Below are 14,712 nucleotides of genomic sequence, written 5' to 3' on the forward strand. Positions count from 1 at the left end.
CAGTGGAGAGGCACAGCCGGACTCGTCTCCTTCAAAACACTCATTCTGGCTGCTGTGTGATGAGCATGGGGATAGGGCAGCAAAAATGGAGCAAGGAGGTCCATCAGGGGCTACTGTGGTCTTCTCACGCACACACAGACACACAGACAGGCTGTTTTCTTTTGTGTTTAACAAAGTCAAATCCTACTGTACCTAGCTCCCTTACAACACATAGGAACTGACGTACCCATTCATGCTGGCTCCCCCCCATTTTATGGATGTGTCACATGATTAGCTATTTAGCCCTTTAATCACTAATTACTGGAGGTCTGCTTTTTATTTTTTAAAAGATTTTATTTAATCATTTGAGAGAGAGGAGAGAAAAAGAGAAAAAAAGAAAGAGCACAAACAGGGGGAGGGGCAGAGGGAGAGGGAGAAGCAGACTCCTCACCGAGCAGGGAGCCTGACGCGGGGCTTGATCCCAGGACCCTGAGACCATGACCTGAGCTGAAGGCAGACGCTTACCCGACTGAGCCACTCGGGCGCCCCTGCAGGTCTGTGTGAGTGAGGGACTGACCCTGGTACTAGTTTGGTGTCCACTTTTCACTACCATTGACCATACTGAGGTGAACCCTTCTGTGTGCAAATTAGACATTGTGGGTTTAATACCTAAGAAAAGCAGCTGGTCCAGGGTCAATGTCACATGACATTGGGTCTGAACGAACTCCTTTCAGAGAAGTCCCACGAGAGGCTGTTTTTGGCCTTCAGCAATGCCCAGGGATAAACAAGTAAAGGCAGGGATTTTGAAAACGAGGGAAAAGAAACACAAGTTTTCATGCCTCTAAATGTTTCCACTGTGATGTGTTCAAAGAGGCAGGACTGTCTCTCATTTTGAGCTCGGGAGAATGGAGACAGAATTTCTGAAAATGCTCAACGGGTCACTGTGCATACAATTTCAAATGTCTGTCTAGGTCCGATTCTCTTTCAACTAAGTTACTCTAAAAATGCCTCCTTGAATGAAACAGATTCTGGATCATAAAGGGCCATTTTCTAAAATTGTTTCTTCACAATGAACATTTGTTTAGGCAAATACCTTAAAAAGAGAAGGAAAACAATAAAGTGGACCACATTTGGAAAGAAAAATACATTTACAAGTTTAAGTACCAATTACAGGCTGCTGGATCCCCACCATACACTTTATGTTCTTCTTCCCTTTCCCCCTTTTTTCCTTCCCTTCCCTGTTGTCCCCTGAACCCACCAATATGTCACCCTTAAGGAACGGAGAACAGATAAATTTTTTCCAATGACCCTGACTGGCTTAGTAATGATCCAAATTAGGGAACTTTTGCTTCCCGTCATCTACCTTTGCCACATGGATTCTGTGGACATTCTGAGTGTCCCAATTTAGGTACAGCTCCATTTTGGAGGGTCCTAAAGTCAGTCTCTCTCTCTCTCTCTCTCTCACACACACACACACACACACACACGTCAGTAAGGTTTCAGTCGAGTGGTCGTTATCAACGAGCAGTACCTACATTATCTCTTTGGTCTGGGGACTACGCTGGATGAATCCCACTCCTCATGATTCTAGCTGAGCAGTCCCAGGGTAGAGGAACGGGCCTGTGTCATCTGGAAAAATCCCCCCAAGGATGCTGGTGTGTGCGGCGTCTGGTTAAGCAGCACAGTGACACAGGGAAAGTGGCTCCAGAGAGTCTTCAGTACTCTAAGAAAGCCACTGAAGAAATAAAACAGTCTCAGATGGCACGTACCATAAAAGTGACCATAAAAGTAAGCATCTAGAATTTACAGGGTCCCAGATGGGCTAAAAAACTGTAGTTGAGAATTCAAGGATGTTAACATAATCCTCTCAAATACAGAAAAAAATAAACTGCATCTCACATACTTAAATAAGAATTTGAAAGGTCTTCTGCTCTGCTTCTGTTGGAACCTAGGTTCTCGGAGAGAGGATGGCATTTCCTGAAGCTCGAGCACTGTGTTCTGCCGCCCGCGTTGGACAAGTGTCTTCTCAGCTCACAGATTTCTCAAGTGAAAGTTTTTCTCCTAAAACGACCCTTTCAGCCACCTTTGTGGACTGCTCTGCTTATCTGCCAGCCAATTAAATTGTACTTTCTGTCACGGAATTGGATTTGTATTTACTTATTAAGTAGCTCATGGATATTCTGACGTCCTTATCCCAAGTGTCCGCCACTTGAACAAAACTGAAAAACACTGAGTTAGACGGGTCCCTCAAACTCATCCCCATGAAGAAATAACAAGATAGAGTTACGTCAAACATTCAATGAATGCTTCTAGATAGGAGCAAGAAAGACACCCCAGTGGCCATGAGGTAATTTTTCCTCAGTTCCAGCTCAAGGGGTACGGGGACCAGAATGCAAACACGTGCTGGTCCCGGAGTTGGCTGCACCCCTTACGTGCCTCTCATAGAAAAACCGCCTCTCTGCACTGAACGACAGTCTACCGTTTAACGTATACATTTTTCATAGAACACAGCTCCTAAGTCCAAGCCACGTGTTTCTCGTGCTTGACCGAAGATGGCCAACCTGTTAGATACACATGCATCTCACGAAAAGTTCTAAGTATAACAAAATGCAAACATGCTTTCTGTATCACTCTCCATTCATTCATCCATTTTTAGAAAACTAATGTGGGCTCTTAAATGTTAAGACTTCTAGGAAAGGCCTGACTGGAAGTCAAGAGGATAATGGGTGATACCCTCTCTAGTAGCTCATCAAATTGATATGGATTCTGGCGAGCAGCTCCCTCGGTCTCCAGCCCAACCCCACGATCTGTGGTCCAGGCCCGTGCATGGATGGATTGGCCTAGCCTGTAAAACGCCCGTGGGCACAGTAAGCGGACAGTCATGAACATCTGGTCTTGGACTAAAATTTCTAAAAATAACTTCTCATTCCTTTAGGTAAGGGAGAGATTTTGAAGAGAGAAGCTTTTTCCAAAACCAAGGATTCTATGCCTGAGAGGAAGCACAGCGCATGTCATCAGGATGGTAAACATCGACCGGTATCAGCAAGCCATCAATGGTGCTTCTCCGAGCTCCCCCTACAGCACACATACTCCCAGCACCGGCAGGCCCCGGTGTTTAACTGGTTCTCTTGAGAGAGAGAGAGAGAGACAGACAGACACACCAACACACTCCCCGACCGAAATACTTCATCAATAATTACTCAAGTTACAGAGACTTATTTAAATAAAATGCAGCAAATGAGGAAGATGAGGAAGAAATCTCTAGACTTGCCATTCTCCCTCCCCATCTCCTTCCAGGAATCAGACACACCCAGAATGACCAAAGTTCTACAAGGAGACTTTCCTTTATGTTGCTTCAGTTTTTTTTCCCCCAAATACTTGCATAGATAACATTTGCTATCTTAATTCTTACTTACATCTCCTTCTGCCCCTCTGACAAGACTCTGGGAATAACTGAGGTGATGGAGACTTTTCAAAAGCAAACTGCTAATCTTGAGTCCAGAAAGACTGAATATTGGAAAGGTCTAGAATGCCACTTAGCACCACCGTATATCGAAAAGGGTCCTCAAAAGGCAGCATCTCCAGCCCTGTTTACAGGACCAGAGGTTTCTGAGACGTACAGACATCTGGGTCAAAACGTACATCCTTTTGACAAGTGATGAGAGGTCCTATTGTTCTCATTCTGGGTCCCTGGCTTATTACCCCACTGCCGTCCACATCACCACAGCTGGGGCCCACGCAAGAGCAGATCACAGCACCACTGCTAGAGTCCCACCCAAACCTGGGATGACAAAACAACCAAACGATGTGTAGGGATCAGAAGCCCGGTCACTATCTTCTAATTAAGCTCAACGGTTTTATAATCGTATCAGGGTGCAAGGAGTTTGTCAGCAGTGTGCAGCTCAAAATGCTAACTGCAGACCAGAACGGGCAGTTGGCTGAGCTGCTGGTGCATATTAATTAAGCAATCTTAACTGATTTATATACGCCCTCATTTAAATTTACAGTGCCATGCCTGCTAATAATCCCATTTATTTTCATGCTGTTGAGTACAGAAATCACATTAATATTTACTTTTGTGAACGGATCTGTTGTAGTAAACCACGTATGAATAAGAACCACTGATAAATAGAAAGTTGAGAACATTCACATGCCTTTAAGGAAGATGATTGAGAGCTGTGTGAAAAAGATGTGGATTGATTTATTAGAGCAAAATGTTTCTAGAAATTGAAACAACAAAGACAACAATAGAAGGAAAAGCCTGTGGGCGTTGTTAGGCTTTTCCTCAAAGAGGAGTGCCTGCTTGAAATAACTCAGGGGTCCCACTTGGAAAAGAGCCCACTCTAAGTTCTGAGTTGAGATTTTTTTCAGATGCAACCACTCACTGTTCAGCTTCCTTCACTGTATGTGAAATGATTCTGTTTGTACAACTCAGTTTATACTTGTATTATCTTTCCAGGAAGGAATCTTCTAGAAAGAAGAATTCAGACTTGCACTGCTCATTTTCATAGTCTCCAAACCTTGTAAAAGGCACATGTGATCTGACAAATATCAAAGTACTCTTGGGAATAATCAAATGACATATTTCACATCAGGGCAATTCTGGAAATCCTGGCACATATGGTTGTCATACCTTGGATAAAAACAGCCTGTCAGATGTGAGGAGGAGATGAAGGGAAGAAGGAAAGAGGAAAAGGGAAACCAAACCACGAAGATGGATGAGGTGTGAGAGAGGATACGTGTATTAAACGAGGAGAAAAGGTTTCAAAATATTTTGGATCTCACATGGTCAGGAGAGATGGCCCATTCGACTCTTGTTACAGCTGCAAGTGACAAAAATCTGATTTCTGCAGCGAGAATTTCACTGGAGGATACAAAGTGCCTGCAATTAGCATCTAAGGAATGCGGGAGGAAATTAAATTATGTACACTTAAGTGGTTTCAGCACAATACACTTGCATGCTAAATATTAAGTTTGCCAAGCAATCCTCGGAGAGTCCTAGGAATGACTAAAATACTGCTGATGCTTTCCAGGAGATAAGACAGCAGAGGTCATTTCATAAACCACATTTTGATCAAACGAGATCACCTGAACAGGGCAGATTTTACGTCGTGGCTGGCTGTAAGCAGCTGAGCTCTAGACAGCACTTCCCACTCCTCCAAGCTCTTACCCAGGAAAGAAGGCTTCAAGTTGGGGGCTTTGAGGTAGCTGTCCCACACTTAGAATGCCGGCCTGGAATGTTCTGAGTTCTGGACTGAGGCTTAGGGGACTCTTCACTTCCTCAGATGGAGTCGGTTAATGGGGACATGATGGTCCAACTCCTTTTGGGCAGGAGATGGGAAATGAAAACTCACATTTTATTCACTGCACATGATTCAACATCTGTGACATGTTCTCGTAAACCCTTTTTGCAGACTATTTCATTAACAGTCCGTCAGACTTCAGCTGGAAGAGTGTTATTTTAAGCATCTAGTGAGGTATGACACGTCTTTTCACTAAACACCCCTACGGCAGTACTTTTTAAATACCTGGGACCATCTCGGAAAGAGAAAAGTTGATTCAGACATCACACTATCAACCAGGTCAAATTCCAAACTATCTAAGAATTTAACATTAAAATTTGAAACCATGAAAGTACTAAAATAAGTCATCTCAGAATGGAGAAAGACTTCCTAATAAGGACTCAAAATCTGGAAACCAAAAAAGAAAAGTTTATGGATAAACGTGATTCTATGAGGTCGAAGAAAGAGCAGGAATATAGTTCGCAGACAAACCACAGATTAAAAAAAAAAAATTTTTTTTCCTAAAGATTTTATTTATTTATTCGACAGAGATAGAGACAGCCAGCGAGAGAGAGAACACAGCAGGGGAGTGGGAGAGGAAGAAGCAGGCTCATAGCGGAGGAGCCTGATGTGGGGCTCGATCCCATAATGCCGGGATCACGCCCTGAGCCGAAGGCAGACGCTTAACCGCTGTGCCACCCAGGCGCCCCGGAAAAAAATTTCTGCACCCCTTATTGCCGACCGTAATCTCTCTCAATTAGAAAAAGGCCAACCAGTGCAAAGGAAAAACGAGCAAAAGATCAACAGTTTAGAGCAAAAGAAACCCAAAGGACACAAACATGAAAGATGCCCTGCCTCACTCATGATAAGAGAAAACACATTCCAACTCTACTAACACACCACTGTTCTCCACCCATGAGGTCGGAAAAATCACCCCCATTTGACAACACACCGTGCTGGAGAAGGCGTAGGGAAAGGGGCTCACGTGTTGCCAACAGAAGCCGCCCGGGGTACAGGCACCGGGGAGGGCAATTTGGCGCCATCCGTCAAAATTACGGATGCCTGTCGCTCCTGACACAGCCCGTCTCCTGACTCTACCCTAAGACAGACTTCTCCACTTGCGCAACGACATCACGGTATTCACCTTGGTATTGCTTATAATAACAGAAGACTAGGAACAACCAAAATGACAGCCGTGCAGGAGTGGGGAAATAAATCCGGACAACTATACGAAGGAACAGTGTCTTCTGTAAAAATAGAATGAGGAAACCACAGATGCAGCGAAAAATCAAGTTGAGCGAAACAAGTGAGGTGCAGCATGGTGTACGCAGTGTCGTGCTGGGTGAGAGATGGGGGGACAGAGGTCCCTACTTGCTTACACACCCCGCCCCCAGTGTCTGGAGGAAGAGATAGCAAACCCGCAGTGGTGGTTACCCGTTTGTGAGGTCAGGAGTCAGGTGGGCAGGTGACCAGATGGACGTATGCAGATCAGATGGAGGGGCATACAGAATATTAAGCTCTTTGGTTTTCAACTGTGTTAAGTGTTACCTATTCAAAATTTATTTATTTTTATTTTTTTAAAAGATTTTATTTATTTGACAGAGAGAGACAGCCAGCGAGAGAGGGAACACAAGCAGGGGGAGTGGGAGAGGAAGAAGCAGGCTCCCAGCGGTGGAGCCGGATGTGGGGCTCGATCCCAGAACGCTGGGATCACGCCCTGAGCCGAAGGCAGACGCCCAACGACTGAGCCACCCAGGTGCTCCACCTATTCAAAATTTAAATCAACTACTTTTTTTAATTAAATACTTGGGTCTGATTTTTTTTTTTCTTCTTTGTTCTGGGGGGATAATCAGCTGTCACTTTCTGCAGCCACTGTCCTGCTGTCCCGGGTTCTGTCCGCCCTCAGACAGGCCTCCTCCTCCCCCCACCGTGGGTGGGGACTGTTCAAGGCAAGTGAGGTCAGACCACATGGGCAAATGGATATTACCCTGGGGTTTATGTGCATAGACTTTGCAACTGTTTGGAGGGTTGCTATTTGGGCAGCTTTTTGGGCTCTTCTGATTCCCTGCCACATTTTGGATGGGATGCAGACCAGGAGAGGAAATGAGAGTGGATAAAAAGAGGCCGAGGCAGGAGATGAGAGGCTGACGGCCCTGCTTCCCTGATGGATCTGCAGCCTGGTAGAGGAGGGAGGGGGCCCTGTTCTCTGGGAGGCTTTTTATAGAGCAGCAGAGGACAGAACTGGGTCAGGAGGCTGCTGCCAATGCTCCTGGGATAAAGGAGGAGGGAGGAGAGGGGAGAGGGGGCTGGTGGTCTTCAGCACACACAGCCTCGGAGGAAGGAGGAACTGTAGGCTCTGGGAGAACAGAGTATGGCAGGGCAGCCAGCGGAAGGAACAGGGGAGATCTGAGCCCCCTGAGGACAGGATCTCTATCTGGTCCACTCTTCATCATGGATTGATTAGCGGAGCCCACCAAGCAGTGAGGAGAAGGGGCACTTCTCAGGACTCAGACTACCATGGTCTGTCCCAACTCAGCCACCCGAGCAGGGGAGCCCAGACAAGGAACTTCTCCGAGTCTCTGTCTCCCCATCCTCTGGATGTGGGAATGTATCACATACACTAAACACTTCACAGGCATCACCTATTTGCTCTTCACAACAACCCCATGGAAGAGAACTGTCATTGGACCTACTCTTGGATGATGACATCAAGGCTCAGAGGGCTGTGTTCAGTTGCTTAAGGTCACACAGCCGGGAAGGGGCAGAGCCACCATGAGGACCTGTCTCTCCCTGAGCCAAGGGCTGTCTGCTTTGCTCCTACATTATCAACGAAGTAAAATAAGGGCTCATAATCAGGTGGATTCTAGAAACACTTGTGCTTCCCAAGGTGGAGCTCAACTTCTAGATCTAAATGAAAGTCACTGTGCCCCCCCCAAGCTTCCGGCACTAAAATACATCTAGAATAAGCCCGCTCCCACACGGCAGGAGGAACATAAGTTAGATTAACCACAGGCCACCTGGCTACGGCATCACGTCTGCAGGGAGCGTAGACCTCAGAGGGGCACCATCTGTGCCGTGTCCGTGAGGTGACCCACTTTTTAACGTGTTACAGTCAGAAACACATTATACTTATAACAGACTGGGCATGAATATTAAGCATTTACATGATGTCGAAGGTACTCTCTAAGCTTAGAACTTGGAATCTAAAGCTATACAGGGGGGGTTCAATTTCAGTTTTCACCACTGGAGTTTTGGAAACGGATTAGAACATTGCAGACTTCACTAAGTAAAAAGTTCGTAGAAAAAATAATTACATTCCTGGTATCAGCAGTTACCCCTTTTTCCCGACAAGGCCCAAACCACACCATATCACTTAAAAGAAGAGACATCATAGAATTTCTCATTCATCTTCCACAATTGCTGTACTCTACCTTCTCAGATCTCATAAACGTACCTGCTTAGAGTCGATGGGTATCTAAAATTCCATCTCAATAACCTGACTTATCCTCAACCAAGGGAGGCCAATCATTCCATGTAAAACTTCTAAGGTAAACAGTATAAATTGGATCATTGAAAGTAATAACAAATTACTCACAACCCAATATTAGTGAATTATCCTAATTGGCAATATTAAAATATTAATTACCAGATTAATATTAAGTAGAGTTTGCCCAGAAAAGCCTTATAAAAATATTATCAAAAGGCTCATGTACGGTGATTAAGATTGCATCATCAGGACTTCTAAAGGTTTACTGTAAATCATTCCAGGACAATTTTTCCCCAGTATTCAAGCTATCTAGAATGTGTATGCTTTCATTTTTAAAAAATTTCACTCTTATGGGAAAACACATGCTTTTCCCCCACTTGCTCACTTTTCTCTTCCTTTCCTACTGTTCTTCCTCAGTTTATTTATACATTGAGGTTTCTTTCTTTCGTTCTTCCTTTTTTTTTTTTTTTTAAAGATTTTATCTATTTGACAGAGAGAGAGACAGTCAGCGAGAGGGAACACAGGCAGGGGGAGTGGGAGAGGAAGAAGCAGGCTCCCAGCAGAGGAGCCCGATGTGGGACTCGATCCCAGGACCCTGGGATCACGCCCTGAGCTGAAGGCAGATGCTTAGCGACTGAGCCACCCAGGCGCCCCTATACATTGAGGTTTCTAAAAGGTATTTTTCACTTGTAAGGTTAAATGCATGCTTTTTTTTTTTTTTAAGCTCTGAAACATGCAAACATCTGAAATTTTGGAAAGATTAATGGATGCAACAAACACACCAACACAGAACATTCCAGTATGTCCCCTTCTAGAAACAAAAGCGCCCCCCAAAACCGCCAAATAAAGCAAAGCAAGCACACACGGGACATACCTTCGTTGCTACCAGCTACCCGCAAGCTGTGCTGGGATTTGCATTTCTTACTTCCGGGAGTTGGGGTAAGACAGGTAAGTTGCAGCAGTGTGCTGTCTAGAGGACTTTCATCCCCAGGGCAACAAAACAAAAATCCAGCAAGCCAGGCCCGGCCAAAGAGGCACCCCCCTTACGCCTGACCGCCCCTCACCTGCTCCCCTTCTCTCCTCTCTCCCCAGAAGAAGGCACTTCACGGAAACGTCTGGGAAAGCCCTTGGACTTTATTTTGTTACACCCTCTAAACAGACAAAAAACAAAAGAGAACAGGTATAGAAGACAGTACTTTCAATTGGCCACCAAGAGTTCCACACGAATCCCACCCTCCCACCTAACACAGACATACCCATCATCGGTCCCAATTTGGGGCATCTGCAAAAGAGAAAGCTTACACACAAAGGGGACTGGGTTTTTTCCAGGATTTTTTTGTGCATAGTTAAGAAAGAGGACATGGGAACTTTGTTCTTAAAAGCGTTCGTTATAGGTTAGAAACCCGTATGACTCCTGGTGGTAATGGTAGGTAAGGGTTATCTCCATCCAGTCATGATTGGGTTTTCCCATTCACATATCTAACCTTCCACCTTTGATGTGATGCTCTGGCAAATGCGACCATTTAAAACACCATTGAAGTCAACAGAACTCAGCAGGAATGTCCTGGGGATCATCTGAACCTCCCCTCCGTCGCAAATGTATGTGAACGTGGTGCCCTTAGACCAATCGGGGTTTTGTCTTTTCCCCACGCATGCTTCTCATCTCCGGACACTTCCCTGATTCACAACCCAGACCGGGGAATTGGTGGGAGAGACACCTCAGAGAAGCAGTCGAGTTACTTCTATGTACGACGTCTGATGTTCAGTTTCCCCTTAACACTTAATGATGGCAGCATCTGAGTCTTGTTTCTAGCTTTTGAGACATACTTTTTTGTCCCACAGAACACTGGAAAAGTCTTTACTTAATTATATTTAATCCCTTAACAATGTAGGCTATAGGATTTCACACTGGAATGATTCCTATTCTTTCCAAACTCTGTTGATAGAACAGCAAAGGCAAACTCGCTTGTAGCAAAGTTTTCTTTCTTTGGAAGCTCCGCTGAACCCGCTCAGAACTCTGAATTCACGTGTGGGATTCCAAAGGACGCTGGAGAGCTTCTGATTGACCTGGTAGTTTTTACTCTGGGATGAATGAACATCTTTGAATTCTCAACTGTTCGGTTACTCTTCTCTTTTAATACCACCTTTCACTTACTTTGATAACTATTAGCCTCTATACTGGGTAAAAGCGATTGGCACAGGAACCGCAATCTGGAGAAGCCGCAAGTTGGGAATATGATTAAAATGCGTGTGTGGGTCAGGGTGGGGGGCAGGGAGCGCACTGTAATTCAGAACTCCCTGTCTCCCTCTACTGAGTACATTCTGGAACTACAACAACTGTCCTCAAAACATCACCAGCGTACTCGGTGCAGCGATAAACATTAATCTGAAGAAATCACGAGCGTGTTGGAGTGTTTTTGCAAATCTTCATAGAAACTTGAAATTTGCAGCTTCCTACAATATTTAGACTTCTTCTCAACCCTTAGCCCTACTCTGAATTCTGCCAGATTCACTCTTTCGGGAATTTTGGAGCGGAGCCGGCTATCTCCGCAGCTTTTCCTCACACACAATCACAGCCGCTTCAAACTACCACCCGTAAACTGACAACACTTCGCGGAGAAGCAAATGCCATAAAACCAATAACTAATATCTTGAATAATGGAGGGGGCCACCTGAGCAAGCCCACAGGACAGACGCAACAGCCCTGGGAGAGAGGACACGTAATCGTGAGCAATGCCAAGACAGGTGCTGGTTAGGTAGCAGACTCAACACAGGAGTTTCCCTTTCCTGAAAAGTCAGTTTGCTTTAAAAACTGCACACATCCATTTCCTCCTTCACAGAAGCAATCCCTCAAGTATCATGGAGGATGTTTAAATGACAACCTTCAGCAGCGAATCTCTCCCTGCTTTTGTCTAATGACTACGTGTTAGCCTGTTCCAAGAGCTTCGACTGGCATCTCAGGGCCAACTCGACAGCAGGGGGCCGGTTACTATAACAACTGACAGTTCTTGTGAATTCTGAAAGGTCCCCGAGTAGCCATTTGGGAAACGGTTATTGAGCAAAAAGTTGCCTGGGATCGGCAGCATTCGCGGTCACGTGACCCGGATCCCCAGCACACAGCTGCAGGGAGAAAGGAGACACAGTGCCCATGCCTCAGGGAACAGCTGGGGACCTCCGAAGGCTCCCCACCCCCACGCCTTTGAGCAGCTCAGAGCACAGACAGCTTAGTACCACCGTGTCGTCAACTCAAGCCCTCCAGGGCAAGCCCTATCTTGGCATCATGCAACACGCTTTAGCTCTACCCATGGCTTGACACGTTGTCAGGATTTGAAGAGTGGAATTGTAAAAATTATTCCTAATGATTAAAAAAAATCTTGAAATATGGCCACAGATACAAGGTTCCAGAAAGGCATGAGGGATATGGGCGGTCACCAGTTTTAAAAGAAAAAGTGATGCCTGGAACACTAGGGGTCCGGTGAGCAGTCTGTGTGCAGAAGAGATAAAGGTGATGGCACAAAGCTACCACAACGTGTGAGCTAGAAACTTGGATTTTTCTAGACTTGAGTAAAGTATACAAACCTACTTTTTGTTCCCATTCCCTTCTGCACACAAGCCACGTTAAGAGCACGCTGGACAAACCCAGTGCCTTTGTACAGGCTGAATCCCCTAGGAAAGAATCGGATTCTACCCACAAAAGCGGACTTTGTTTTGCAGGGACGAAGGGCAGCTTGAGAGCATCTTCCCTCCGGCAATACTGATCATGCAATGACCGAGGACTTCGCTGTCAGCTCGGACACAGAGCTCTGCCTGGAGCGCGTGTGGCTTTTCTCTGTTCTGTGAAAATCACAGCTCAACCTCCTCTCCTCCAAGGAGCCTTCCCAATGAGCTCGATCTCATTCCCACCCCACCCTGGCAGTGGTCAGAGCCCATTCCAGAACACTTAGTCTCCCTAAGTCATGACTGCAACTCAGGGGAACCCCAAATGCAGGGGCCAGCCAGGGGGCTGCAGGGAGGGCAGAGACGGACAGGCTGGTTAACTGGTGCCCTTCTCCCCCAAAAGACGTCCTCGTGGTTAACCCAGCCCACTAATATCCCAGGAGAGCACGACAACAATGTTACCACCTCATCCAATTTATCACGAGAACCCAAACAGCTGGGGTTTTAAGTAAAATCTGCCTATTTTCTAAACAATCCAGACGTTTTAAAACAGTTTATCAGCTCAACAAAACAGGTCTGGGACCTGCATTTGGGATTACCTTTCTTTACCTGCTCATCTCCCCCATTAGCCTACAAGCTGCCTGAAGACAGGAACTCGGTCTCCTTGCCTGGCACAAACGAGATGCTTTAAAAACATCTTTGAATGAACAAGCAACTAAGGAAAGAATAAACAGACCAGCCATAAAGGGTCCCAGGTCAACAAAACAAAACCCTAGATTTGAATACTTCTAAGACATACCAGCTCTGTGATCCTGGGCAGTCATTCCTGTTGTGGAAGAAGGTGATGCAGTCCTGACCCTTTAGCTACCACCCAGGCCGGCTAGGAGGATTAAATAGAACGTTCGCTTTGTATCAATTCAATAGTTACTGGTTATTGTGATGAGTGTTTGCCCTTTGCTACCTGTTCACGGTCACATGCACGGGAGAAAGCACTCAGTGGCATCTGTCTCCGTTGTGACTTCCCTGGGATGGCGGGGGACAAAGACTTAGACTGAATGCAGTCGTCGGGGAGTAAAGTTGGAAGTGCTGGCTGCTAGAGCAGATGCGTGGAGAGCCTGTGCCTGGGCTCACAGCAGCTCTGTCACTGCCGCTTCTGTGGGAACCCAGGAGGGATCCGTGTTCCACGGGGGACACATGCTAGCCACTCCTTGAGCAGGAAGAGGGGTATCACCACATGCCCATATTCGACATTCACATGTATGTTTTCTGGAGCTTTCACTGTACCAACATACTCCCCCTGCCCCCAAATTTGGGGTTTGCATCCCCTCCAATTTATTACACTGTCTCCCACTGAACATCCAGGGAAGCAAAAAAAAAAAAAAAAAAAAAAAAAGGCAGTATACACAAAACTCACTTGTTTTGGTGAATCGCATTCTTAACGAGGAGATGCCAGCACATGGCTAAATTTCTCCAAGTGTAAAGGTGGGAGTAAAAGAGACCTTTTTTCTCTCTGCCAAGGAGGGGAAATTGGTGTTGACTGATCTGCCACAGAATTTACAGATGGCTCAGTCATGTGCTGAGGGGGGACATAAATTTCTCATTTCAGATCGTGAAACCCTTCCAATACCAAACTAATACACCTGGGTCAGATGTTACAATAACCACTCAGAGTTTCCCACTTTCTGCTCCAGAGTCCATGTAATTAACTCAGCCCTATCTGAAACTGAGAATTAAAGCTGCTCGGGGGATGGGGGTGGGGAGCGCCTGGGTCGCTCAGTTGGTTAAGCATCTGCCTTCGGTTCAGGTCATGATCTCAGGGTCCTGGGATTGAGTCCCACATTGGGCTCCCTGCTCAGTGGGGAGCCTGCTTCTCCCTCTGCCTGCTGCTCCCCCTGCTTGTGCTCTCTCTGTGTCAAATAAATAAATAAAATCTTAAAAAAAAAAAAAAAGCTGCTCTGTTTCTGGAAAGTTCTTCAAGCCAGGATTATGGTCACTAAGATGCTCAATTTGTCATGAAGGTACTATAGCACTGATTAGCTGGAATAAGACATAATATACAGGTTATCTGATTCAGCATCAAAACTTAAACCCCTGAAATTATAGTTGGCCCTGCAGAGTTTTCTTCCGCATGATTTTGGCAAATGCAAACCATAGAATTTTTTGAAACAAACGTGCTATCAAAACAGGCCGTGAAGGGAAGTAAATGCCTCCAGACATGCTACTCCTCATTTAGGCAAAATAAGGTAAAGATTAAGAAAGTGGCTGGGTTCAAATTCAGGATCCACCAAAGATTAACATGTGATGCGG

At 45.7% G+C, this 14,712-nt stretch overlaps 1 protein-coding gene across 7 annotated transcripts in view; it reads right to left on the reverse strand.

The window, feature by feature from the left end:
• The window catches only part of PTPRG (protein tyrosine phosphatase receptor type G), a 684,348-nt gene that overhangs the window by 59,844 nt on the left and 609,792 nt on the right, over window positions 1–14,712 (reverse strand). For 6 of the 7 annotated variants that reach the window (XM_045807508.2, XM_045807506.2, XM_087866886.1 and 3 more), the window contains one exon: window positions 9,813–9,899. The exons of the other annotated variant lie outside the window; for it this stretch is intronic. In XM_045807508.2, the coding sequence (XP_045663464.2) occupies window positions 9,813–9,899 (87 nt within the window). The remainder of the gene's footprint in view (window positions 1–9,812; window positions 9,900–14,712) is intronic. 7 annotated transcript variants of the gene reach the window in all.

This window comes from Ursus americanus, chromosome 14, assembly GCF_024610735.1.
Source record: "Ursus americanus isolate L20-20 chromosome 14, mUrsAme1.1.p, whole genome shotgun sequence".
In the NCBI taxonomy this organism is placed as follows: Eukaryota; Metazoa; Chordata; class Mammalia; order Carnivora; family Ursidae; genus Ursus; species Ursus americanus.